The 25850-nt window shown below is 33.4% G+C and overlaps 11 protein-coding genes and 1 non-coding gene across 12 annotated transcripts; 7 read left to right on the top strand and 5 right to left on the bottom strand.

Annotated features, from left to right (window-relative positions):
- Positions 1-5: 5 nt before the first annotated feature.
- On the bottom strand, positions 6-2748 carry NAEGRDRAFT_58398 (myotubularin-related). The gene has a single exon (XM_002675740.1). The coding sequence runs from the start codon at positions 2539-2541 to the stop codon at positions 43-45; it is 2499 nt and encodes an 832-aa protein (XP_002675786.1). The 5' UTR covers positions 2542-2748; the 3' UTR covers positions 6-42.
- Positions 2749-2981: 233 nt separating this feature from the next.
- On the top strand, positions 2982-3053 carry NAEGRDRAFT_t387. Its single transcript has one exon. It is a non-coding gene; the product is annotated as a tRNA-Glu (tRNA).
- A 27-nt stretch (positions 3054-3080) lies between these two features.
- On the bottom strand, positions 3081-3560 carry NAEGRDRAFT_69044 (uncharacterized protein; the record flags this gene model as incomplete). The annotated part of the gene is made up of 1 exon (XM_002675741.1): positions 3081-3560. The coding sequence occupies one exon, from the start codon at positions 3558-3560 to the stop codon at positions 3081-3083; it is 480 nt and encodes a 159-aa protein (XP_002675787.1).
- A 715-nt stretch (positions 3561-4275) lies between these two features.
- Positions 4276-10840, bottom strand: NAEGRDRAFT_50059 (uncharacterized protein; the record flags this gene model as incomplete). Its single annotated transcript, XM_002675742.1, has 4 exons — positions 4276-5824; positions 6582-8691; positions 8751-9101; positions 9322-10840. The coding sequence occupies 4 exons, from the start codon at positions 10838-10840 to the stop codon at positions 4276-4278; spliced, it is 5529 nt and encodes a 1842-aa protein (XP_002675788.1).
- A 195-nt stretch (positions 10841-11035) lies between these two features.
- NAEGRDRAFT_83205 (uncharacterized protein) lies at positions 11036-13004 on the bottom strand (the record flags this gene model as incomplete). The annotated part of the gene is made up of 2 exons (XM_002675743.1): positions 11036-12653; positions 12686-13004. The coding sequence occupies 2 exons, from the start codon at positions 13002-13004 to the stop codon at positions 11074-11076; spliced, it is 1899 nt and encodes a 632-aa protein (XP_002675789.1). The 3' UTR covers positions 11036-11073.
- Positions 13005-13420: 416 nt separating this feature from the next.
- On the top strand, positions 13421-13861 carry NAEGRDRAFT_69048 (uncharacterized protein; the record flags this gene model as incomplete). Its single annotated transcript, XM_002675645.1, has 1 exon — positions 13421-13861. One exon carries the CDS (start codon positions 13421-13423, stop codon positions 13859-13861), a length of 441 nt encoding a protein of 146 aa, XP_002675691.1.
- A 1387-nt stretch (positions 13862-15248) lies between these two features.
- Positions 15249-16106, top strand: NAEGRDRAFT_69049 (uncharacterized protein; the record flags this gene model as incomplete). Its single annotated transcript, XM_002675646.1, has 1 exon — positions 15249-16106. The coding sequence occupies one exon, from the start codon at positions 15249-15251 to the stop codon at positions 16104-16106; it is 858 nt and encodes a 285-aa protein (XP_002675692.1).
- A 513-nt stretch (positions 16107-16619) lies between these two features.
- NAEGRDRAFT_88162 (kinesin) lies at positions 16620-17988 on the top strand (the record flags this gene model as incomplete). The annotated part of the gene is made up of 5 exons (XM_002675647.1): positions 16620-16828; positions 16890-16987; positions 17034-17055; positions 17097-17714; positions 17784-17988. The coding sequence occupies 5 exons, from the start codon at positions 16620-16622 to the stop codon at positions 17986-17988; spliced, it is 1152 nt and encodes a 383-aa protein (XP_002675693.1).
- Positions 17989-19895: 1907 nt separating this feature from the next.
- On the bottom strand, positions 19896-21011 carry NAEGRDRAFT_80198 (uncharacterized protein; the record flags this gene model as incomplete). The annotated part of the gene is made up of 1 exon (XM_002675744.1): positions 19896-21011. The coding sequence occupies one exon, from the start codon at positions 21009-21011 to the stop codon at positions 19896-19898; it is 1116 nt and encodes a 371-aa protein (XP_002675790.1).
- Positions 21012-21179: 168 nt separating this feature from the next.
- On the top strand, positions 21180-22577 carry NAEGRDRAFT_50062 (uncharacterized protein; the record flags this gene model as incomplete). The annotated part of the gene is made up of 1 exon (XM_002675648.1): positions 21180-22577. One exon carries the CDS (start codon positions 21180-21182, stop codon positions 22575-22577), a length of 1398 nt encoding a protein of 465 aa, XP_002675694.1.
- Positions 22578-22711: 134 nt separating this feature from the next.
- On the top strand, positions 22712-23418 carry NAEGRDRAFT_69053 (uncharacterized protein; the record flags this gene model as incomplete). The annotated part of the gene is made up of 2 exons (XM_002675649.1): positions 22712-23239; positions 23314-23418. The coding sequence occupies 2 exons, from the start codon at positions 22712-22714 to the stop codon at positions 23416-23418; spliced, it is 633 nt and encodes a 210-aa protein (XP_002675695.1).
- Positions 23419-24489: 1071 nt separating this feature from the next.
- On the top strand, positions 24490-25585 carry NAEGRDRAFT_80199 (Shwachman-Bodian-Diamond protein-like protein; the record flags this gene model as incomplete). The annotated part of the gene is made up of 4 exons (XM_002675650.1): positions 24490-24791; positions 24847-24937; positions 24991-25120; positions 25195-25585. 4 exons carry the CDS (start codon positions 24490-24492, stop codon positions 25422-25424), a joined length of 753 nt encoding a protein of 250 aa, XP_002675696.1. The 3' UTR covers positions 25425-25585.
- Positions 25586-25850: the final 265 nt, after the last annotated feature.

The raw sequence follows: 25850 nt of genomic DNA on the forward strand, positions 1-25850 counted from the left end.
AAAAATTACAGAGGATAAACCAATAAGTTATTATTGTTACAATTACAGATTTTGTTGAGTGTTAGCATAATTGGAGAGTTCTTCCTTTTGCTTTTCGCACAAATCAATTAATGCTTCAGTATCACGCTTATATTTTTCTTCCAGTTCTTCATTCTTCTTCTTGAGTCTTTGAATTTCTTCCCACATGTTTTTGAATTCTCTTTGGAATGTTTGAACAGTAGCTTCGTTTTTGCTTTCTGAAAGAGCCTTAATTTCTTGAAGCTTATTCATATCAGCAATAATTTCATTTGCTCTGATTTGAAGAGTATGCAAAGGTGTATAACCATAATATTCGTATCCATTTGGATCCTTTGCATATCTAAGCCAATATGTGGACCATAACTGTATAGAACTATGTCTTAAATCTGGATATATTACATAGGTTGTATTATCAGGATCATAGAAAGGATTAAGATAGTTGGTACCACAACCTTCATATTCAACAAGGACGTTTCTATTCAACAAGTATGTCCACATAGAATGAGTCTTTTCATAAATCTTGTATTTGACTCTTTCTCTTTCATTATCGAAAATAAAGTTACCAAATCTACAAGAATACAAATTATCAAGGACGAAAATCAAGAAAAGTTCGTTAAACTCAAATGCAGTTGGATGTTGACGCATCATTTGATAAACGCAATCAATAAATTGAACAAAAATAGGACCACGTTCATCAGTGTAGAAAGTTTGACGACTACCGTGACCAATTCTCTTTTGGAACTGGTGACCAAATGCACACCATTCCTTTTCAATGAGAACAGCAAAACCTTCCATGGTTCTACAGTATGGATCTGCCATAATTTGGAAGAGGCAAACAACTTGACTGGTTCTATCCCAACCATCAGAACAGTGAGTAAGTACAGATGTACGTTCTCTGAAAAATACATCAACACAAAAATGGGCAGCTGTCAAAATTGAACGAATATGTTCTAACCATTGTGTGCTTTCAACCTTGCTATGCCAATTCAATTCAACACCTCCGAAATCGTGGCAAACATCAGCCAATCTAGCAAAGGAATTTCTAACCACGTGAATATTTTCAATATTCATGAATCTAAGTTCGCAATTCTTATAATTCTTTTCATAACCAGCACCTTTAATGACACGATTAGCTTCAGCATTAGCTCTTGGACGCAAATCGACAATCATTAATCTTTGTTGAGTCTTTTCACTGGCTTGCATAATAGATTCAATAGTTCTATAATCACCAATATGCTTCTTTGTTATTTTACCAGTAAAATTAAGACCAATCATTGGTTGAGCACATCTGGTTAATGAAAGTTCAGTCTCAGGATCATACCAACTCAAAACTGGAATTCTGCCTCTCGATCTGAATTCTGCAGCAGCCTTAACTTCTTCATCAGATAAATTGTTTGGAACAAGGAAAAGACTTGGATAGGTGTCACAAATCTTGTAATTTTGATTCAAAGTACAAATTCTCCAGTTTTGTTTAGACATGTTAGAAGGTGGAGTTTTGATTTGTCGGTGAGAAGTATTTTGAGGTGTTACATTATTATTACTAAGAACTCCTTGTCTTGTATATTCCTTAACCAAATCGTACACTCTCCAGCCATCAACAGGTTCAGAAGATGGTGTTGGTAAAATACTTGGTATACCATTTGATGAAGATCCATTTGATGGACTTTCCACACCTGTTGGAGAAGTAGCTTCACCAATAGTATTAGTAGTAGGTGGAGGAATAGTAAGTCTATATTTGTAAGCAAAGAAATGTTCTGGATTTCTATCATCTCTAATTGTTCTGAAAATTCTTCCTCTGGTTCCTCTTGTTGGAACGAATGCAAATTTCACATGTTGGAAATTTTTAGTGAAAATTTCAATGAGATAGGAATAGTCCTTAGTAGAATTTGTTTTACCTCCAATCTTTTCCAATTTAGAGATGGTACATAGAGGAATATCACTTCCTTGGAATTGATGAGGAACATCATCATAGGTTGATTGTGTTGCAGGCTTGAAAATAAGTCTATAATTTGTAATGAATAAAACACCTTGATGCCAAGCAACTCTCTGAGGTGAAGTATGTCCATTCCACTCAAACACCTGAGTATCCTTGTCGATAATTTCTTCACCAGGAAGAAGAGCAGGACTGAGAAGTACTTTGGACATTTTAACATCTTGACTCACAACGCTATTACTTTGTGTTGTTCTATTAGTTTCATAGTAATTGTTAATAATTGATGATCCAATTATTGTATTTGATGTTCCATCATCGGTTGATGAATCGTTATTATTGGCCATGTTGCTATCACTTCTAATTGGTCGTAAATTTTCATGATGTTGTGGAAGGGTTGAAACAGATTCAGAGTGGTGAATACTAGTATTATTGTTATTGTTGTGCGTATTAGAGGTAGTACTTGATGAAAGTGGATGAATTTGTACGCCATCCTCTACGTCATCATCATTGACTGATGAATCATCTGTATTATCACCTGTTAGATTCTCGTTAACAGCCTGTTCGCTATTGGAAGCAAAAAATCTTCTCATATTTAAAGGTAATATTATATTATTATTATTATTTGTTTGAATATATTGTGATCAAATAGTTGATCCTCTACAATCGGCAACAATATGTTCCGTTAATGAAAAAATAGTAAGAGCTTTGTTAGTAGCACTACTCAAAGAGTGATTCGAGAGAGAGATTGTAATCAAAAATGTGATGAAACACAGCAAAATTTATGTATTAGAGAAGCAACAGCTGTGGTGAATATTTTTTCTCTTGAAAGTCCGTACAAGATTTTGTCAAACTTTTTTAACTCTTCACTTGGTTCATAAAGGAACAGTGGAGAATTATCTTGTGGGCAGTTCGTAAGGCCCTAAGAATCTAGAAAATGTTAAATATCAGCAGCTATTCCTCATTACAAACCTAATCTTCACTTCTTAGATTTTCATATTTATTTAAGGCTAAATTTCAACATTAACAAGATTCCCGTGTAGTCCAATGGCTAGGATACCTGGCTTTCACCCAGGAGGTCCGGGTTCAATTCCCGGCATGGGAGAATCATTTTTGGATATGAACTTTGCATTTACTTTATTTCAATATTTCGATCTTTATAGATTTTCTCTATCATTTCAATACACTCAGCAACAGTCTTTGACCATGCCTTTCCTGAATCCTCTTTCCAATATTTATATCCTTCAATTGTTTCATTGGCAGGCTTTTCAGTACAATGTCCAATTAATTCAGTAATGTCCTGTTCAAAATATTCTCTTTCAAATGGTAAATGGTAAATTATAATGTTCTTTCCAGAAAAATTTAATCCATCAACTGTAATGTGAATTATATCTTTTCCATTAATATGGTCTATTTTGTAAATAATTAATCGAGAGGATGTATCTTGAGGTCTGTGGTGATAAGACCAGATTTGCCCTTCTTTTAATTCTTTCAATTTGACAGATTCAGCCCTTGACAAGTTTCGAATAGTTGAATATTTTGAAGAAGCGGAAATACTGGTAAATGTCTTGGGAATGGATTGTGTGAGAATAGAACGACGAAGTGAAAGCATTTTTTGAACAGATTTTAGTCTTTAATTTTCAAATCAAAATGATTTTTCACATCACGAACAAACAGAATTAGTCAAGTTGATATTTCACAATTTAAGGCATTGAATGGCTACGGCCATATCACGATGAATGCACCTCATCCCGTCCGATTTGAGAAGTTAAGCATCGTCGAGCCACATCAGTACTGAGGTTGGAGACAACTTGGGAACCTGTGGTGCTGTAGTCTTTTTGTTTTTTAAAATTCTCTTTTTCTAAATCCAGTTTCCCACATTCTTTCCAAACAGCTTCATTGAGCAGCACTGCTCATCATAAATAATGATTAATTAAGATTCGCTACATGTTCAATATCAATAGTTAGAATTTATTAAAATACCACAAACATTTTGTCATTCTTCACTTCACAACAAACAGAATAAATACTATGTTCCGTATGCAGTATCTCAAAACCATCTTTCTCGGCCAATTGGCTTTGATCGAGTGAAGTATCTGTTCTTTTCAGTTTAATAGCTGAAAGCAGCCACGGGTTGCCTTACTATTAACTCAATTTTTTGTAGGGATCAGGGTTTGAGCTTAATTGCTCACTTTGATTTGGTTTCAATCAGACATTGCACAAACCGTCAGATTAGGAGCCACCTAACTCTTTTAAATAATTGAAAAATCATTGCTCAAAGACACAATCAGACCAAAATTGAGATTTGAAAATTTTATAAATGTGGGTTAGAATGTTAAATACTTATCAATTTTAGTGATCATTATTTTCATAGGATTGGAATTCTTGTACGCGCCACATTGTTTAACAATGGAATTTATCAATTGTCTGAATCCATTCCTCTCCATTTCATACTTAAGCTTCTCCTCTCCAAGGGTTTTCTTTAGACTGTCCATGCTAGATTGGAAAATGGAAAATTTCACCTTTTTATCAGTCAATGAGTAACACTTGCATCTGGGATCAAACTCAACGACTTGACTTAAAATCTTTGTAAAAATTGTTCCATTATCACAAACTAGTTCCAAAGTTTTGCTAAATTCATCCTTTTCCAACATCTTTTCGAATAGCTCAGTTTTTTGAGAAAATATGACAAGAAATTCTTCCAATAGCTCATTTTCTTTCTCAATCTGTAAGGATTTCGTAGTAAGAAAACAATCATAAATCTTTACAAATGATTCCAAGGCAATAGATTTACAACTGGTAAGATTATTTTGCACATTTACAGATAAAAGCTCCATCATATATAATATATTGTGCTTTTTGAAAGGGGAGCCAACAGAATTGAGAAATCTAATGATAAGCTTCAATAAATCTTCCAAACAATCATTCTTGTCAAAAAATTCCAAGTGTTTAAAATATACTGAAATCATATCTTTCACCACAATCCAAATTAAAGTTGATTTTTGATAATTGTTTGGTATTGAATCGGCAAGTTTTTGAATTCTTTCAAAATCTCTCCTAACAAATATTGATTCAATGAAACCATATTCACCAGCAAATAATCTCAGTAGGGTTTCTGATTTTTTAGTTTCGTCCAACCTGTCGTTATCAGTAATTGTATACCGTATAATCTTGTCAATTAAAGGGTCATTCTTGTCCGCGAGTAGCTCAACAAATGCTAAAATCATACATAATCGTGTCATTCCAGTGGTTGTTAATTGAACATCCACAAACTTTCTATCAAATATTGCACGAATCAATTGAGAAATTCTTTGATTTTTCTCATTAGAATCTACACATCCATTCTTTGTAATATATTCGATTTGGTTTGGAAAATTAGATTTCAAAACGTGATAACAATTCTCCATTATTCTTGAAGCATTCTTGGAATCTTGAGTCAAACTTGGAATTCTATCCAATCTGGAACGAAACCTTTCCAATTCAATTTCAGAATCATTTTCTCCATTGATCAAACTTTCAAAATAATGACACAGTCGAATATCTAGTTTAAAAAATCGAATAAATGTTTTTGCATCATTCATCATACTAAATAATTTTCTAATTTTCTGCATATTTCCTTCCACCAAATCTAATCCATTATTCGAAACATTCCTCTCTGTTCCATAAATTACACAATATTCACAATTTTCTATAATCATGTGCCACATGTTTTTCATGACCAACGATAAATCATCATTCATCAAGATATCATAAAAAAGGTTCTTGTTGATTAACATGTAGTTTTGTAATTCTTCAAATTGTTGGTAGAGTTCGATGGAATGGTAAAATCGATATGTGTTGGTTAGTGGTGTGGTCAATTCAAAGGGAGAGAGGTACCTAAAGATGCAATAGCGTATTTCTGGAGGTAAATCCAGCAAGGTCATTGTATCTTCTTTCATTTTTTTTTATTCGAATCTGTGTGCATTTTCTAGTTTGACAAAGCTTGTTCGAAACTGTTAATAATATGGGACATTGGCAGTTTATTACTGATTATATTCCAATAACTCATCTTGCAAAGTATATAATTGTTGAGCTAATTCTTCAATACTTGGTCTCTCCTTTGGATTGTGATCCCAACATCTTTTAATGAGCTTGGTCAACTCATACACAATAGCAAAATCAGCTGATTCATCCTCCATAAACATTTCACACCACTCCTCACACGAATCCAAAGATTCGAATGGTATAATTGGCCTTAAATTCTTTTCACAGACCATTCTAGATAACTTGTAAGGTGACATGTACTCTGGTTTAGTTTCCAATCCTAATTTTTCCAAAACTGAGGGAATTCCACTCATATACGGATCTCTCACTTCAAATAAGAGTTGCCACATGATTATTGACAGACTGTAAATATCGACAGCAGTTGCATTTTCTGGATCAATTGACTGAATATCATTCATTTCTGGACTCATGTAAAAAACTGATCCAATATTATTAGTAATTGAATTTTTGGTTCCTTGTGATAATAATCTACTCAATCCAAAATCACAAACTTTACAATTTTCATTCGAATCTAATAGAATATTTTGTGGTTTCAAATCTCTATTTCAAAAAATTAAAAAATCTCAATTCAAAACTTGAACACACATACCTATGAATAATCTTTCTCGGTTTCAAATTGTGTAAATATTCCACACCATTCGAAATGGAAATTAACATTTTAATCTTTTCCACAAGTGGAAGGGCCAATGTTTTGGATTCCAATTTTAAAATTACCTTATCCAAACTTTGTTCCAAACATTCCATGACAATGTATCGTTTCGTTGGTGAGGTAGAAACTCCATAAAAATTGATAATATTTGGATGTCGGAGTTTGCTTAATAAAATTGCTTCCACTCTGAAATCTTCCTCTGAAATATTGACATTATTCAAATCAAAGACTTTGACAGCAACAATCATTCCAGACCACATGGTTTGATAGACACTCCCTACTCCGCCCTCACCCAATCTTTTCATTGGTTTTTCCATTCCTAATTTTTGAAGTGGAATGATAAAATCATTTTCTTTGAGTTCCTCAGCAATTGGTTCCAAATGATACGAGTTGATAATGAGTCTTTCATCCAATGCCAAGTCAACTTGAATAATCTTTCGTTGGGCTCTATTCTTCTTAATAAGTATGGAGCTGAAAAAGGTAATGGCCACAACGAGTGCAATGCAAAGGAATAGCACAGCAATGAAACTCACAATAAAGGCAATGATTTGTCCACCATCTTGACAATTATTTCCAGAATATCCAAAATTACATTCACAATCTCCTGTAGTTTTGCAAACTCCTCTTCCATAACAAACATGTGGATCCTTTTCGCTGATTCCAGAACATGAACTGAGCTGGCACTCCTCTCCAATGAAACTTCCCTTACATGAGCACTTGTTTCTCGAGGTGCAAATTCCACGTTCGCTTCCTCCACACGAATCTCCAATTAGTTTGGAGAAACAAATTGCATTTTCACATTGGAAACCATAATAACCATCATTGCATCGACATGAATCAGGTTCACTACAGGTTCCATTATTATTGGAGCATACTTGAGAATTGTTTGCTGTAATTCCATAACAAATTGGAATTTCACATTGACTGCCCGTGTATTTTTCTTGACATTGACACTTGTTTGGTGACACACAAGCACCATGGTTGTGACAAACTGACAAGGTTTCATTATCAGGAATCCCAAAGCATACAGCCAAACATTCAGTTCTATTAGAATCTAATTGATAACCCTCATTACACATTGGAGTTAATCTCATAATGGTATCGTACAATGCAAGGTAAATTGTGTTATCGCTAGTGACCTGAATATCTGAAAGGATGCCATCATGATTAACTGTTGTTCTAATTTTCCCTTTGGAAACAATTCTAAGCATATAATTAAGCGTGTCACCAATCACCAAGTCTCCATTACTAAGGAAGGAGACAGCTCTTGGGTAGGATAATTTAACTTGTAGAGGATCAGTGCCAGAACTGAAACCTTCCTCTCCAGATCCAGCAATTGTAGAAATTTCATAATGATCATCTTTTTTAGTCAACTTTCTAATACGATGATTACTCGTGTCTGAAAAAACAATATCCTTAGTTATTGGATTTATGGCTAATCCAGTTGGTGATCTTAGATTTGCTAAAATACCAATGCTGCCATCACCTGAAAATCCAAACTTTCCAGTTCCAGCTATTGTTCGAATTATACCACTATTATCAACTAATCTTATTCGATTCGTATTCGATTCGGATATTACCAGTTCATTATTGGATGTTTTAACCATTTTAGCTGGATAAACATTAGCATTATAAACACTCATTCCATCACCAATTCCTCCAACTGGGGTTAACAATAGAGTGTCCAACTTTCGTATATTATTATTCTCTGTAAAGAAGAAACTTCCATCACTTACTATTGAGCAAACACCAAATGGAAATCCAATAGTATTGCCATCATCATTAGAAACCTTTGAATAAATGAATCCAGTCCGTGAAACAAAACGAATCCTATTATTATACGAATCTGCAATTAAAAAACCATTGGAATGAACTGTTATCGATGTTGGATTGAATAATTTGGCTGTTTTAGCCGTAATTCCATCTCCATTATATCCTGCCACAGTTGTCCCAGCCAAAGTACTAATTGTTCCTTCAGGAATCAAAAAACCTTGAGAATCTTGTTTCACATTTTGATATTTCACCTGGAGAATTCGATGATTTGATGAATCTATATGAAAAAAAATTGAACAAATTAGAATTGAATGAGACTTGAATGAAATAACATACCAGCAATGTAAATATCATAAAAAAAGAATCCATTTCGTATAACTTCAATTCCAGAAGGTGAATTGAGCTCTGTTTGTCTTGGATTATTTTCCACAATGGTAGAACCTGACGAACCCAATCCAACAAGTGTAGAAACTGTGGATGCATTGGTGTAGGGCACAATTCTAACTCTATGATTAAGGGTATCAGATATCAAGATTCCAATTCTTTTACTTGTAGCATACTGTGGAGAATTCAAATGAGTATTAAGGGGATGAAGAGAATCTCCATTGAATCCAGCAATTCCAGTTCCTACTATAGTGTTGATTATTCCATCTTTCGTAATTTTTCTAATTCTATGATTTCCAGTATCTGCTATCAATAGAAAATCATCAGATTTATCATAGTAAACAGAATAGGGTCTATTTAATTGAGCATGGATTGCTAAATTACCATCTCCTCCATAACCTGGCTCTCCTGTTCCAGCTACCAATTGAACCTGCAAAGTAGATGGATTATATTCTAATATTCTATGATTATCAGTGTCTGTTTGACATTTTTGAATTGCAAGGAACACATGTGAAAGACTTACCTGCAATGTATATTTGAGTAAAATCTGTAGAGCAGTGAATACCCATTGGATTATTAAGAATGATTCTGGAAGCATTCGTATTGGCGAATAGTCTGTCAGAAGTTATGGAACCTGCATACATGCAATTGTTTCCGTTGGTATTTAACGAAAATTGTTGTAAATTAAACTTTAGTCCCACATTGCTTGCCACGAGGAGTTTTTCATTATTAAGAATTAGACCACTTGGGTTTTCTATTGTGGAAATTACATTTGTGGAGGCACCAGGAACAGTACATGATTCGTTCGAAATCTTATTAGAAAGTGAATATTTCACAACTTGGTTTGTATCAATATTCAATACATTAATTTTCAATTTCTTGGTCAAATCATCTGCAATGTACAATAATCTACTTGTTTCATTGAGAGTCATTGCAGAAATTGAATTAAATCTCATAAATTTTCCATCAATAAAATCAGAAAAAGATCCATATTCACAATCGTATAAACGAGTGAGCTCTCCACTCACCAAATCCACTCTACCAATCATACAAATGTCATTCACATAATTTCCAGAGAATAAATTAACATCAGTACTGACATACTGAGCCAAATTCACAAATGATGAAATAATTCCATCCTTAATTTTCAACAATTGACTGCCAAGTGAAACCAAAATCGTTCCATCACTTGTTACTGAAATTCCAGCTGCATCATTCAAGGAAGCATTAATTGCTAGTCCATTCACTTGATACTGAGTTCCTCCCTTAAATTCTCTTCCACTAATAACTGTCAACCAACCACTTTTCATTTCAATTTTAAAAGTGGAAAATGAATCAATCACAAAAAGGTAATTCTCCATTCCAACAATTTTCTTTGGACTACTCAAAACTGTTTCATTGGCAAAACCATCTAATTTAGTTTGAGTTACTAAACCATCACTACCAGCAAATGTTGAAATTATTCCATCCAAGCCAATTCTTCTAATTCTATAATCTGTATAATCACAAACAAAGACAATTCCATTTTGGTCAACCCACAAGGAATTAATCGAAAGAAACCTAGCTTTCGTAGCTAATCCTCCATCCCCTCTCTCTAATGCTCCAAAATATCCTGCAAAAACACTGACTAATCCATCATTGTCAATTTTAATAATTTGCTTGAATCCAGAAACATAAATCGTCTTGTTTCCACTTGTCAAATCTTCCAAAACATAAAAATAGGAAAGTGGGTAGTAGAGATTGGTTGCTTTGGTATCGTTTTTCTTCTCCAGACTGTCTGCAGTATCACACCTTTCGAATACAGAATCCTCACATCCCATGAGTGTAATAATTTCTCCAGTTTTCTGATTAAATTGAATGATTTTTACTGCAGTAGCAATGTAGAGGATAGCAGAGTTGATGAGAGACTGTTGACCTGAGCTGAAACTGTAATTATATTTGGGGCCACCTGCAATTATTTCTTGTTTAAATTCTAATGGAGCTTCTTCCGAGTTTCGAATAATGAAGAGTAGACAAGAAAACAGTAGAAGCAGTACTGCCATCGATGGCAGCTTTGTGTGTTTCCTACAGAAGCCGGATAAACATTTGAGCATATTTTTTCTTTTAAGCAAAGATATTCTTCTGTTGTCGGACATTTCTTTTAATTGGTCACTGTCGCCAAATATTCTGAAAACGGAACTAAAATAATTTCCAAAACCTTAAGGTTATGGAATTAATTAAAAAATTACATGTAATTAGTTTTAATTTGCTATCATTTTATTTACAAGTTCTTAAATTAGTCGATATCCACATCTTCAAACTTTGGTTGAGCTGTGCTCGAAGTAGTTGGTCCACTGCCACTAGAAGGGCCATAACCTCCTGGTGTTTGTTGTTGTTGAGCTTCTCCTTGATATAATTTGGTGATAATTGGAGCACATTTGTTTTCCAAATCCTTCTTTCTTCTTTCAATTTCGTCCTTTGAGGCCATGTTATTATTGTCAATCCAATTCATTGCTTCTTCACAGGCCTTCTTGATGACATTCTTGTCAGATTCTGAGAGTTTACCAGATAGATTTGGATCTTCTGTTGTTGATTTCATTTGGTAGGCGTAGGATTCGAATTGATTCTTGGAATCAATCTTTTCTCTCATTTCCTTATCTTCTTGTTCCATGTCTTTGGCCTTTCTCAACATTTCTTCAATTTCCTCCTTACTGAGACGACCCTTCTCATTGGTAATTGTAATGTTTTGAGTTTTACCAGATGAAGTGTCCTTTGCTCCAACTTTCATGATACCATTAGAGTCAATTTCAAAGAAAACTTCAATCTTTGGTACGCCTCTTGGTGCAGGTGGAATTCCTTCCAAATTGAATTTACCCAACAAGTGATTATCCTTTGTTAATGTTCTCTCACCTTCAAAAACTTGAATAGTGACAGCTGTTTGATTATCAGAGTAGGTGGTAAACATTTCTGATTTCTTACATGGAATAGTTGTATTTCTCTCAATCAATTTAGCCATTACACCACCAGCAGTTTCAATACCCAAACTCAAAGGAGTCACATCAATCAAAAGTACCTTAGTTTCCTTACCAGTCAAAACACCAGCTTGAACAGCAGCACCATAAGCAACAGCTTCATCAGGATTGATGGACTTACAGAGCTCCTTACCATTGAAGAATTCCTTAAGCATTTCTTGAACCTTTGGAATACGAGTTGAACCACCGACCAAGACAACATCATCAATTTGTGCCTTGTCCAAACCAGAATCTTGGAGAACCTTCTTAACTGGTTCGAAACAATTTCTGAACATATCCATATTCAATTGTTCGAATTTGGCTCTAGTCATTGGAATGTCCAAGTCAATTCCATCAACAATTGAATCAACATTGATAGTTGAAGTGGAGGCAGATGACAAGTTTCTCTTTGTTCTTTCACAAGCAGTTCTCAATCTTCTCAAAGCTCTTGGATTATCATGAACGTCTCTTCTATACTTTCTCTTGAATTCTGTACAGCAGTATTCCACCATTCTTGAATCGAAATCTTCACCACCCAAGTGAGTATCACCAGCAGTAGCTTTCACCTCAAAAACACCATCTTCAATATTTAGGATTGATACATCAAATGTACCACCACCCAAATCGAAAATCAAAACATACTTCTCATCCTTCTTATTTAACCCATAGGCAATTGCAGCAGCTGTTGGTTCATTGATAATTCTCAAAACTTCTAGACCTGCAATTTGACCTGCATCCTTAGTGGCTTGTCTTTGAGAATCGTTAAAGTAAGCTGGAACAGTGACAACTGCCTTTTGGACCTTCTTTCCAACGTATTGTTCTGCAATATCTTTCATTTTGGTCAAGACCATGGATGAGATTTGTTCTGGTGTGAAAATATGAGATTCTCCCTTGTACTCAACTGAATATATGGTTTATCATCTCCTTTGGTAATTACTTTGAAAGGCCAATGCTTAATATCATTCTGAACACTTGTATCACTGAATTTTCTACCAATCAGACGTTTAGCATCAAACACTGTATTATGAGGATTCATTGCAACTTGATTTTTGGCAGCATCACCAATCAAACGTTCATCATCGGTGAATGCAACATAGGAGGGTGTAGTTCTATTACCTTGATCATTGGGTATAATCTCTACATTATCTCCCATATAAACACCAACACATGAATAAGTAGTACCCAAGTCAATTCCAATTGCTCCGTCAAATGACATTTTGTTTCAATTTTTTTGATCTTTAAATTGCAACCACCTTAACATTGTGTGAATATTTAAAGAAAAGAGCCAAAACTATTGTTAGATTTCGGAATTAAGCTTTTGATTCCGAACTTTAAATTCCTCAACCAGCAACCCTATTCTTTCCAATTATAGAAAATTTCTTTTTCTATTATTCATAAGATAATTTCATTCCGATTGTTCAACCTCAATAAGCATCTTTTTCATTCCGATGCCATCACAGCAATATGCACCTTGATGAAAATCATCAAAACAATTTTCTTCGTTCCCTTTCAAATAACAAATCAATTTGAAATCTATCAAAGGTGTCTTCCATTTTCTTGAATGTGTTGCCTTTCTATTTTTATCATTTCCCTCCTTTTCGAAAAACCAATTTGAAAAAAAACGTCAACACAATGCCTCCTTCCAGTTCACCTTCGACCAATCAGCACCCTCAGAAAGTTCTTGCATTGCAAGAATTGGATACAACAACAAACTCTGTTTCATCTTCTTCTTCGGGTGGTGTAAAGACGAGTGGTAGTAGCACTCCTACAACATCAAATAATAAGAATACATCAACATCCGATCAAAAAGTTCCAACACCATCCAAAAAGAATGCAAAGCAACAACAGCCTCCACAACCTGCCTCCAAAAAGACTATTTCCCTCAAAACTAAAATTGCATTCAGGTTTGGTACGTTTAGCAAGGTACCAATCTTGTCGAGTATTGTCAGATCAAATCCTGTACTTGTCAAACTTATCAATCCAAAGACATACAATAGAATCAAGATCAAGACTATTAGAAAGGATAACAAGACTATTATTGTTATCAGTAAGAGAAAGTTATTCAAGCCTTAAGTATCCACTGTAATTCTTTTCAAATGNGGAAAGTTGTTAATAAGGCTCTTCTTCACTTCGAATAGAATATCATTATGACTAATATCGAGTGTTGTCAAGTTTGATAATTTGAATAGAGGCATTGGAAGTTTGATATTCCAATCCAATTCATTGCATCTAATATTTAGAAAGGTTAAATTGCCAAGATTATTACTATTGGCAATATGTTTCAGTGAATCATTTCCAATAGAATTATATTCCAAATGTAAATTCCTCAAATTACTCATTAACTTGCTATCCACAATTGACTTGACTCCATTTGAACCAATATTATTATGACTCAAATCCAGAAAAGTCAATCCATTAAGAATTTTAGCTTCTGAAATGAATTTGGCACCTTTACAATCAATTCTATTGCAAGATAAATTGAGATGAGTTATGTGAGATAATTTTCCATCCACAAGATATTTGAGACCCTCACTCTCAATATGATTATACTTTAGCAGAAGGGTCTGAACAGAGACAAGTCCATCACTGCTCATCAGAGCTTTCATTCCCTCAATTCCCAACATGTTATGATTCAAATCCAAATACGTGAGTTTATCAAATGATCCTCCAGATAATAATTTTGCACCCTTCTCCTCAATTTGATTTCCACCCAATTTCAAACTATTTAATTGTTTTGCCAATCGACTCATACTAATACTCTCAATAATATTGTCATCAATTTTCTCAAAATACAACCGATAGAAATCTGATAAATTCAATTCATTCAAACTGTCCCAAGTATCGTTATCATCATCATTCCGAAATATTTCCATCAATTGTTTGTTTACTTCTTCGGGTTGATTTTTAGAGAAGAAACACAGCTTTTCAATATATTTAAATTTCCCCAATTTACAACATGAAACAAAAGATTCCAAATCATCATCACATGATACAATACTCGTTCTTGTCCGCATTACTAACTGATTCCAATATTTGCAAACCAAAGATAAGCTTGCAAATAATTCCTTCCCATCCAAATATCGGAATATATGAATAGTAAATAATTCAGAGGGCAAGTGATGTATCGTTGAGAGTTGTTGATCGTAATGAATGAAAACTACCATGATGATGACACTGCTGTTTTGTTATTTGTATTTTTTTTGATTGGATTTCAATTCGGAATTGTATTATTAAATGAGCTTGTCAACTAATAGTAAGCAATTTTGGTATTAATTCTTTTACAATATTCGTAAATCAATAATTAGAAATAAGAAAAATATCACACGAGATCTACTAATTCATCAAGTTCTTTAAGAAATCCCAACAAGTTCTCATCCTAAAAACACGTTTTTGATTACAATTAATATTATTACAAATAAAGGCCTTAATAAAATAATTTAAAAATAATATCTAAAAAAAAATGGCAACAATTCAACAAGAACGTGAAATGATGTCGGTTGCTTCTCCTTCCGATGATCATCACAATAGTGCGGATGATGAGCAACAGGAATTACCTTCACAACAAAATAATTATACAAATAATAATATTAACAAGGAAAATGTTGATTTGGAATCACAATTAGAACCATTGAAGGGTCCTGGTTTTTATCCACAACAAGAAATTAATTGGCAAGCTATTGGAAACTTTTCGGGTATTGAACATCAAGTGAGACACAAGTTGAGAAGTATTTATTTAATTTTGGCTGGTACAGTTTTGATGAGTACGTTGGGATCTGGTTTGGCAGTTTATTTCAGATTAGAACCATCTCTTCTTTATACAATTGTTGCTTTCGGATTTATGATTTATGTGGCAGTTACGAGCTCTTTGGCTGGATTGTTATTATTTGGTTTGACTATTGGATTGGAAATTGGACCTGCAATCAGAATGATTATGGAAGAAATTGATCCAAACCTTCCAATATTTGCTCTTGGAGCAACTTGTGTAGTATTTGCATGTTTTTCAGTTTTTGCTCATTTTTCTAAACGTAGAAGCATGCTGTACTTGGGTGGTATTTTGTCAAGTTTCCTCTCAGTTTTAATGTGGACTCTTTTATTTAGTTTCGTATTTGGAAGTTTTGCACTGTATGATATTTTGTCAATTTATGGAGGACTTTTCATGTTTTGTGGTTTCATTGTTTTTGACACACAGCTCATTATTGAAAGACTACATGCTGGTGACAATGACCTCGTTAAAATGAGTTATCAATTATTCATTGATTTCATTGCAATCTTTTTGAGAATTCTCATCATTTTGGCTAAGAGAAAATCAAAGGATTAACCTGTAAATAACCCATTGTAAATAAACTCTAACCTCTTCATTAATTCTCAGGCAGAGTCGTCTTTTCTTAGCAAATGAACATGTTAGTTGCACAAGGATAATTAATTGAGTTCTATTGCATTCTTATGAATATTTTTGAATATATGAGATTGTGTTGTTGGGTATTCAGTTGTTTGAATCTTTGGGAATGTAAGTGCCTTTTTTGTAACAAACGAGATTTGTAACCAGTGTTTCTAACAAACCTATCATAGGAGAAAATCTCTATTAATCCCTCTCAAAATAAAAAGCAACACAATTAAAACCTTGAAACATATGCACGACGACTCTAGTGCATACACTGGTATGCCGTGAGGTTTTCAAAGTTTAAAACTGGATACAAAATTGCACAAAAGAGCCAAATTAATAAATGCATTTTAATATTTATTTAACAATTATTAATATTTAACTATTAAAACTGTCTAAACTTTATTCATCAATCCACACCAATAAGAAATTTTGATCCTAATAAAAATAATGGCTTTTCATGGTCATGTAATATTAATATTGGATGATAGTTTTACGGAGGGAATTTATTCAAGCTGGATGACTTGTTTTAATTCAATGAAAATTCAACATGCTATTAAATCCTTTCAAACAATAGCCTTGTTTGATTCGGAAGTTATAAAAGATGATCAAAATGTTGTTAATCTTCTTCCTCAACAAGGAATTGCAACTTGTGTGAAGTATGTACAAATAATATTAATAATAATTTTAATATTAATAATTGAAATCATTCATAAACAGACCCTATTATAATTGTTTGATATTTGAAAATCATATTAAGCCAATAATTGAAAAAGTGGTGGATGGTTATGATGGATGCTTGGCTATTTTATGTAAAGGTATGTTTATTAGTGTGAGTTGTGGGAGATATTCTAATTGTATTAGGCGATAGGAAACATAGGTTCTTGTATGTAATTAGCTCATTCACTTCCATTAATTCAAAAATAGAGGAGAAAATGACTTGGTATTTAAAAGTTTTGACTCTTTAATTGAAATCTTGAAAAAGAGAAAAAAAGATTTTACACTAGGAATGGAATTGTATGCTATTTATGGAGATGAATTATATGATTCTTCTAAAAAATGGAATAGTTCTGATAGATTGATTAAAATAAGGGAATTTAGAGAAAATCCTGGCCACTTGAATTTATTGAATTGTGATAGAAAATCTGTAAACAATATTGAGGAAATTTGTAAGGAATTAGAGAATGCCTGTTTAAATAATCTAGCCTATATAACAGCATGTTCACTGACTAGCAGACGTTTAATATACGGATGTAGACTTTTTGTGGAACAGATAGAAGACAATTCTGTGAAAAAGAGCATGTTTGAAATATTTGATATACCAATTAGTGATCATCAAGAGGATAGACATTACATTAAATTACAAAGGTATCAAAAATGTCTCTGGGTTATTGCTCACACCATCGGGCGCAGGGAAAAAGAGAATATATCTTATATACCATACCGAGACTCAAAGCTTACCAGACTCATGACGAACTACCTTGGTGGAAATTCATATTCAGCAATGATATTCGATAATTTTGAGGATATTAGGATTCTAAAGATGTTTGGTTCCATTAAAAACAATGCTTGCATCAACAAGAACTCTGATATTTGAAATTTCCATTCTTTAAGAATTGTCTCAAAAGGAATATTAACTTGTCCTAGGATGTTTTTGAAGATCAATAAAAGAAAGAGGAAGAACAAGATTGAGGATGATCAGGAAGTTGATCAAGAGGATGAAGGTCAAGATGAGAAGATGAGTGAAGAGAACCAACAGCAGCAATACGAGGGGAATCCTAAAAGAGGAACAATCCCGCAACTATGGAAACACGTTTAAGAGAGGAGGAAAAGGATGATCCTATTTATTCCGTTCCTAATCTGTTTTGTTATTCACCTACTCGGGAAGCTTAGATCGCTCCTTAACTGATTAGTAATTCGAATAGGTATTTGCTTATGCGACCTAAAATTGTTGCATAATTTTCTCTCAGCACTTGGATTAAGAGTTGTAAGGATTTTCCATTATTAACTGCAAGTTGAACTAATAATATAAATATAGTTAAATTGACTATTAGTTCTTTATTGAGGTTAGTGTTTTCTAATATCCATCAAGAGGAAGAGATTCCTTTGAGGAATTGTTACCGAAATTAAGGAAAACAATTCTTATTGTGCACTTTACAAGCAAACAGATTAACAAAACAGAACTTTGCCCAAAACGTAGTTCATTACCAAATCCAATCCTCACCATTTTAGTACGTGAACATTAATCAACGGTACTACACTTGCCAAGTACACAGCAAGTAAGCAAGGCAAGCAATCGCTTCCTTCTTGTTTAACAGTTTGTATAAAAACTTATCAAGGTTTTCCTTAATGCCTTGCGTGAAAGAAGCAAACGTCTATTTAAAGTTCTTTTATGGTTTAATTCGGCCTTAATTGCTTGAATTTTAACAAGTCCAGCCATCAAAACACAAATAAGGTAAAGGTAATCACATCATTACGATAGCAATAGCGATACAAAAAGAGCCAAACATTGGAGTGGGTTTGCCTTCGAATCATTTGGCATTTTCTAAGTGCTCTCACAAAAAGAAACTCCTCACCATCACTACCTCAGTTTCCCTTCCTCAATACTACTACTACTGCTGGCACTACAATCAATATAATCAAAGGCCTCATGTCTATAAATTCCTCAATAGTAAATTCTGCTGTTGTTGACAGTCCTCCTCGTCGTTGTGTTGATTCTCCCTCTTCATCTACCACATCAATATCAACATATACCGATAATAGTGATGAGAATAACTGCTTATTTCTCCCTCTTCGACCATCTCCAACTAGTCCACCTCAAAAATCTCAAGAGCAGCATCATGTTGAACCACATGCAAATAACAATTCCTCAACTGTTATAGAAATATCGGATGCTGCTACCCCAAACATGATTGTTTCTTCTCCACATCTTGAACCATGTAAATCTAGCTCATCACTCAATAGTACAACAACAACATCAAGTAGTGGAACCATTTCATCTCAACAAGTTGGGCATGCCGAAGCAAGCAGTACACTAGCAGCAACATCTTTCCTTACATTCACTCCTCAGAATGCAGAAATCATCAAGCCAAAACGAACCAACAAGGCATGCACAGCTTGTAAATCTGCTCACAAAAAGTGCTCAAATACACGACCATGCACAAGGTGCATTTCCTTAAACAGAGAGGACAAGTGTGTAGACATGGACTCTGGGAGAAAACGAGGCAGGAGGGCTAATACACCTCGATCTGGAGGGTTACTAGTACATAATTATGATCCCCATAATCCTTTTGTGTCTGGAAAGCCAAATACAGTTGTGTTTTCATTGCAACATGCAATTAATGAGGATCCTGGGAGCCATCATAAACCATCCAAAAAGGTAAAACAAATTCCAACCTTACATGCTCCTGACATGTCCAATAATAATAATCATCATGCAACAAATGAACCCATAGGGCATGTAGATGTACCACATGCTACTAACATGTTAAATCACACAAACATGCTTTATCCAACCTCTCATCATTTTTCAACACCATCTCATCATACTGATAATTTATCAACACCATATCAGCATGCATCTCATTCTACCTCATCAACAATTCAAACAAGTCAAAAAACTCTTCCATCCATTAATGAATTAACAGAATGCAAAAATATTCTGTCGAATTCTCAATCAGTTTTTTACCATCAATAACATATGCATGCATTTCAAAGTATTTTTGCTTAATCAACCATATCAAAACTCTTTGAATTTTGCTGCTTGGAAACAAATCTCTCCTCATCGAACCATGTAATGGAATTATAATTTTCCATAGTTTTCATTGGAAATTCTTCAAATTGAGCAACATCATCGAAAACAACCCTAGTCTTTCCTGATTTTTCAACTCTAATTTCAATATCAAAATTTGCAAATGTACCACTGAATATTACTACATCCTTGCTCATGTCAAAAAGTTCTGTGAGTTTCTTGGAAATTTCGCATGAATATGAAAATGCATACCATATCTTGGCTTGTTCCAAAAGTGACTGGTGGAAATTCTTTCTTTCAAATACATTCCAATCATTCCAACCAATGAATTGTCTAAAATTTTTAGCATCCTTTCCAGAACATTGAGAGTATTCATCCAAAAGATAATTGATATATTTTTGAATAGCTTCTCTAGCTCTATTCAGGCATGTGTATCTCACAAAGAGTGCATATCTTTCTGGCTTGTCCATTGGAGAAAAGAGGAATTTACCTTTCGAATTTCTATCATATTTCAATTCTGGTGGAATAATTTCCCTTCCTTCCTTTTCCACAGAAAATTTCACTCTTCTCGAATCTTCCTCATCTTCCATTTCCTCTTGCTGTTGAGAAGAGTCCATAAAATCACTCGTCCCAACATCAATCCTAAGCTTTCTATAAAAATACAATTCATTTTCCAATTCGTATTGCTCCTTGAATTTTGCAGAGAACTTTTCCAACACAAAATCTTGCCACGACTTGGAAACATAAACCATACACTGCAACAAATCTTTCAATTCCAAAAATTGGCTAATCAAATTCATTATCAATGAATTCTCCAAATATTCATTCCAATTAGCATCCACATATATCGAATTTGCAATTATTTTGTACGAATCCTTCTTCTCTCCAACATTTCTCCTAGTTGAAAATTGATTAAAAGCAATCTTTTGATTTCTTGATGATGTATCAGTCTCATTCTTGGCCGAAAGGATAGATCCCTTCCCAATGACCTTCCGATTACTAACCCTCTTCTTCTCATTCCTATCTTGTTGCTGGTGATGAGAAACGATCAACATTCCCTCACCATCATCCAACTCAATGAGTGCAGGCATTTTTTTGCTATTCGGAAATTGTTTTCTCATTGAACATGAAGAAAACTAATAGGATATTCAACAATGTTATCATTACATCAAATAAATTAATTGATTTTGGGTGTGAAACTAATTTTCATTATTATTTGAAAATTGAAATTTAATTTTGTATTTAAAAAAATAGAAAAAATGGACGGATTGATCGGAAGAGATTTAATCACAATTGAAGTTGAAATGTTGAGAGCCTTGTATCCAGAGGAAGAAGGTCTTTTAAAAGTTGATAATTACTTGGATTCGGAGGATTATAATGAAGGGAAACCATTGAAACTTTTTATTACAATTTCTCCAAGTACTGGATTGGACGATGCGACACAATTTGTATCATTGCAAATTTGTTTTAATATTTCAAATCTTGATGAGTATCCATCATGTTTGTTGAAGGAGGTTAGTTCGAATAGAAAAGGATCGAGTGAGGATCAAAATTATTTTATATCAATTCCTTGGAGAAGAGGTTTATCCGAAGTTCAATGTAATTACATGCTTTCCTATTTGTATAAGAAGGCTCAACAATTAATTTCCGAATCAGAGGATTTTTCATGCTCTCCACCTGTTTATAATTTATTAGAGGAAGCGAGAGAATATTTGAACAATGAAAATGCAAGACAATTGGAGGTTAGCAGATGTTCTGTTTGTTTGGATGGATTTTCTGGAAGTGAGGCCTTTATCAAATTGCCATGTTATCATATTTTCCATACCAATTGTTTGAAAACTTGGTTTTATCACAAGTGTAGAGACAGATATGATCGTTATTTGGTATTGATGGATAGAGATGACAGAGGTGTGACAAGCGGAGGTGAAGAAACACCAACTCAACCAGAAAATGAACCACTTTCAGGCTCTGATTCTCCAATTGTATTTGATGCATCATGGAAAGAAAATATTCTCAATCATGATTCTATTTTCACTTGTCCTATTTGTTTGGTCACTATTCCAGTAACAGTTGTGGAGCAACAATTGGAAGTTAAGAAGGATGATATTATCAATCAATACAAGAAGGAGAAGAAAAAGGAAGATCTGGAACGAAAGAAGGAACTAAAACGGTTGCTTGCATTGCAAGAGCAACAAAAACCACAACCACCTCCTCAACCAAAACCAGTTCCTGTCATCAACAAGGAGATACCAAAGAAAAAGAAGGAACAAAAAGGAGGATGGAATGGTAAATCTGAACTTTATGGCGTGGAAATTGAGGGTTTAACATATAGTAACAATAGTAACAATATTGGAGTGAAACAAAAGGAAAAGGTATTCACTGATTTGAAGGAAGTAGCCAGAGTGAGAATGACCAATATGGGAACAACAACTGGAAGAGGTCCAAGAAAAATCACCTTACTTGCTGAATTCGTTTCCCTCGAATTAGCAGAAAAATTCCAAAGAGAATTCAACAATAAGAGTATCTATGATGAAACTGTCACATGTTCCCTTGCTGCCATCCAACCCACAACGGCTAGCATTGAGAAGAGCAAACCAGCTTCAAGTAGCAGCTCGACAAGTAATTCGAATGAAAAAACCAAAAACCAAGAAAAATAAAAATGCTCAACACTTCAATTAGGAATTTATACTTGAATGCAAGAAAATCATCATCAATATGTTTATCGATGAATAATAACAATAGATTGATGAAGAAACTCTCATCGGAATGTAAATGTTCCTTTTCGACAAGTATGAACAAATTACAGAGACCTATCATTTCAAATCTAAATGCAAATTTACATACTCAACAACAACAACAACAAAATTCAACCTGTATTGTCATTCTCCCACAAACAAATAGAGGAAATTATATTTTATTACGTGATGCTAATGGAAATTGTACACTTCCAAAAATTACACTTCCAAATAATTCGGAAATTGATTTACATAGAGAAATTGAAAATTTCTTATTAACTAGATGTGGACATGGATATGAATTATTGAAAACTGATCCTAAATTTCAAGTGGCTCAAGTGATATCCCCAGTTGTGGATTTTGATTTTACACATGGAAATTTAAATATTACTCACTATGTCTATCATGCTCAATCTCTGGATCAAACTGTTTCATTAAATGATTTGGATTTGGCAAATGGTGGCAAAAATTCTAAAACTCTTCACTTTATGTCAATTGTAGATATGGAAAAGGAATTGAATGATCCACAAATTATTAGAGATGTTGTCACAAGATATACTCTTTCGTTTTTAGTTTCTCAAAAGGTATGTTAAATTTTATATTACTGAAATAATTGTTATTGAAATATTTTGAATGGGACCAATTGAAAACTCTATAGATTAAGGAATCATTTGATATTAAATTAGGAACTACCAGAATTATGTTTGCTACTGCTGGTATTCTCGTCAGCATTGTTGTTGGATTTATTGCTGGTCAATTTTAAACAAAATTAATACCCAAATAAATTAATCAAAATGAAATGGAATCAATTTTCAACAAAACTGACCTCATTCATTACATTCAACAAAATAAACTCTCTGAAACATTGTAAATAAAACAATGTAACCAAATAAAGGCTCTGTAACACAGTGACGCCAACTTTCAGGGGGGCGGAAAGTTGGTATCAGCCCAGCGAAAATGTTGAGATTCTTCAAAGTGATTCCAAGTTGATATATGTTTTTACAATCAATATAGAATGCTAAACTACAATCGCTTCATAACTTATCATAAAATACTTGAATTTTACTATTATTGATTTAAATATTAAATAAATAATCTATTTTAAGAGAAATTAAACAAACTAGTCCATTCTGGGACGAACATAATATATAATAATATTGTATAGATTTTATTGCATTATTATATATGTTAATAGATTACTTGTCCTGGAATAATTTGTTTTTATGAGGCAGATGTTGTGAACAAGTAAATTTCTTATTTAAATTTTGAGCCATAAAAATATTGACTGATTAGGAAGTTTCAAAAACAATAAATATGGTGAATTAAAAAAATAGCTATCCTCAAATCATTTTAAATTGTATTTACTCCAATATTTGAAGATATGAAACATTTTAACCTTTCTTTCGTGGTAGCTGCGTAATTTTAAAAATCAGTGTTTTTCGCTTGGTTGTTACTTTACTATTTTGAGGTTGATAACCAACATTCGTTCTTGAGATATGAGCAAAAACAAAAAAATAGCTATTCTCAAATCGTTCTAAATCTTGTTTACTGTTAAAAAAGACGATTTAATTTAAATAATTCTACCATTTCGTGGTAGCTGATTACAAAGTTTAATAGTGTATGAATTCATTGAGTTACTTTTCTTGCTGAAAAAAATGTCAAACTCAAAAATAAACTACAGATTACAAAATATTTGTTTATTGTTCATTTTTTCCTTTACTCAACATTTTTCTTCACTTTCTGCCCCCCTGCCAACTTTTGAGACAATTCTGAAAATGATCATCAAAATAAAATTGAAAAAACTATTTTTAAAAAATCTTTAAACTTTTAAAAAATGTCCAAGGATTTTAGTATTGTCAAATTTAAGAAGGGCGAGGCAACCTTTGAAGTGTTGGTTAAGCCAAATACAGTGATTGCTCATCGTGAGGGAAAGATGGGAGTTGATGATGTTATTTATACTGATGAAATTTTCTCCAATTATGCCAAAGGTGATAAAGTTAAAGATGAATCATTAAAGGCTGTTTTCGGAACAACAAATGTTAAAGAAGTTATTACCAAGATTATTGCTGATGGTGAATATCACATGTCTACTCAAGAACGTAAAGAAAAAGTTGATCAAAAGAGAAAGCAAATGATGTAAGTAGTAGTTTAAAATTATAATATGAATTTTAATGATGAATTTTCATAATAGTTACTTTATCCATCAAAATTACATTGATCCAAAGACTAATATTTGCCATCCTCTCACCCGTATTGAAAGTGCTTTGGATTCTGTCAAATATGTAGGTTTTTATTGACCAGACTGTGATGATTTTAATATTTGATTTTAATATAGAATATTGATCCATTCATGCCAGCTGATAAACAAGTTGCTTCCATTCACAGCAAGTTGGTTGAAAAGATTCCATTGAAAAAGTCACAAATTGAAGCTGAAATTGACGTCAAGCATCACGTTGCTGGTCAAGGTATGTTTTTATAATGAGAATGATAATAACAATTCAATTACATAATGAATTACAATATTAATTGAATCTATCAGCTCTTGGAACTTGTCACAAACATGCCAAAGTCGTTGGCCAAAACTATACTGATACCGGTTGTACTATTAGTATTGAAATTTGTCCAGGTGAATATGACAAGCTTATTAATGAATTGAACTCATCCACAAAGGGAGATTTCCAATTCAGAATTGCTGGTGCCTCAGCTAGTGTTGAAGCTTCCGAATCAAGTGATTCTGGTAAGAAGAAGAAGGGTGGTAAGAAGAAGTAAACCGAATCGATCAAAACCCCAATCCTTACTACCTTCAAAAATTGAAATAATCACAAATTACTTATTGAGATTATTTAATGATACCAAAATTATTACATTACATTGAATAAATTTGGTATCATTACGATACACTATTTACATTATTAAAAAGTTTTTTATTGATATCACTAAGGTTGTTTCCTTCTTGATATGTGTCAAAGTTGGAGTCAAGTCCTCTTTAACTCGTAGCATTGTGGTGGCCTTCCAATTTCATAAGATGATAAATATAAGGAATTTCTTTGGTTGACTTTGTACTCTTGTGTTCACACTACCGAATTTAATTCAAATTAGTTGTGCATTGGAAAAATTGCCAGTTGTACAATTTCTGAGAAACTCCCAAACACCCTTGTTTGGCGAGATGAAAACTGTTCAAGCACAGGCTACACA

This window comes from Naegleria gruberi, assembly GCF_000004985.1.
Source record: "Naegleria gruberi genomic scaffold NAEGRscaffold_32, whole genome shotgun sequence".
In the NCBI taxonomy this organism is placed as follows: domain Eukaryota; phylum Heterolobosea; class Eutetramitea; order Acrasida; family Naegleriidae; genus Naegleria; species Naegleria gruberi.

Bases quoted from the DNA above. Each gene is read 5' to 3' on its own strand.
- NAEGRDRAFT_58398 (XM_002675740.1), bottom strand. From the start codon at position 2,541: ATGAGAAGATTTTTTGCTTCCAATAGCGAACAGGCTGTTAACGAGAAT.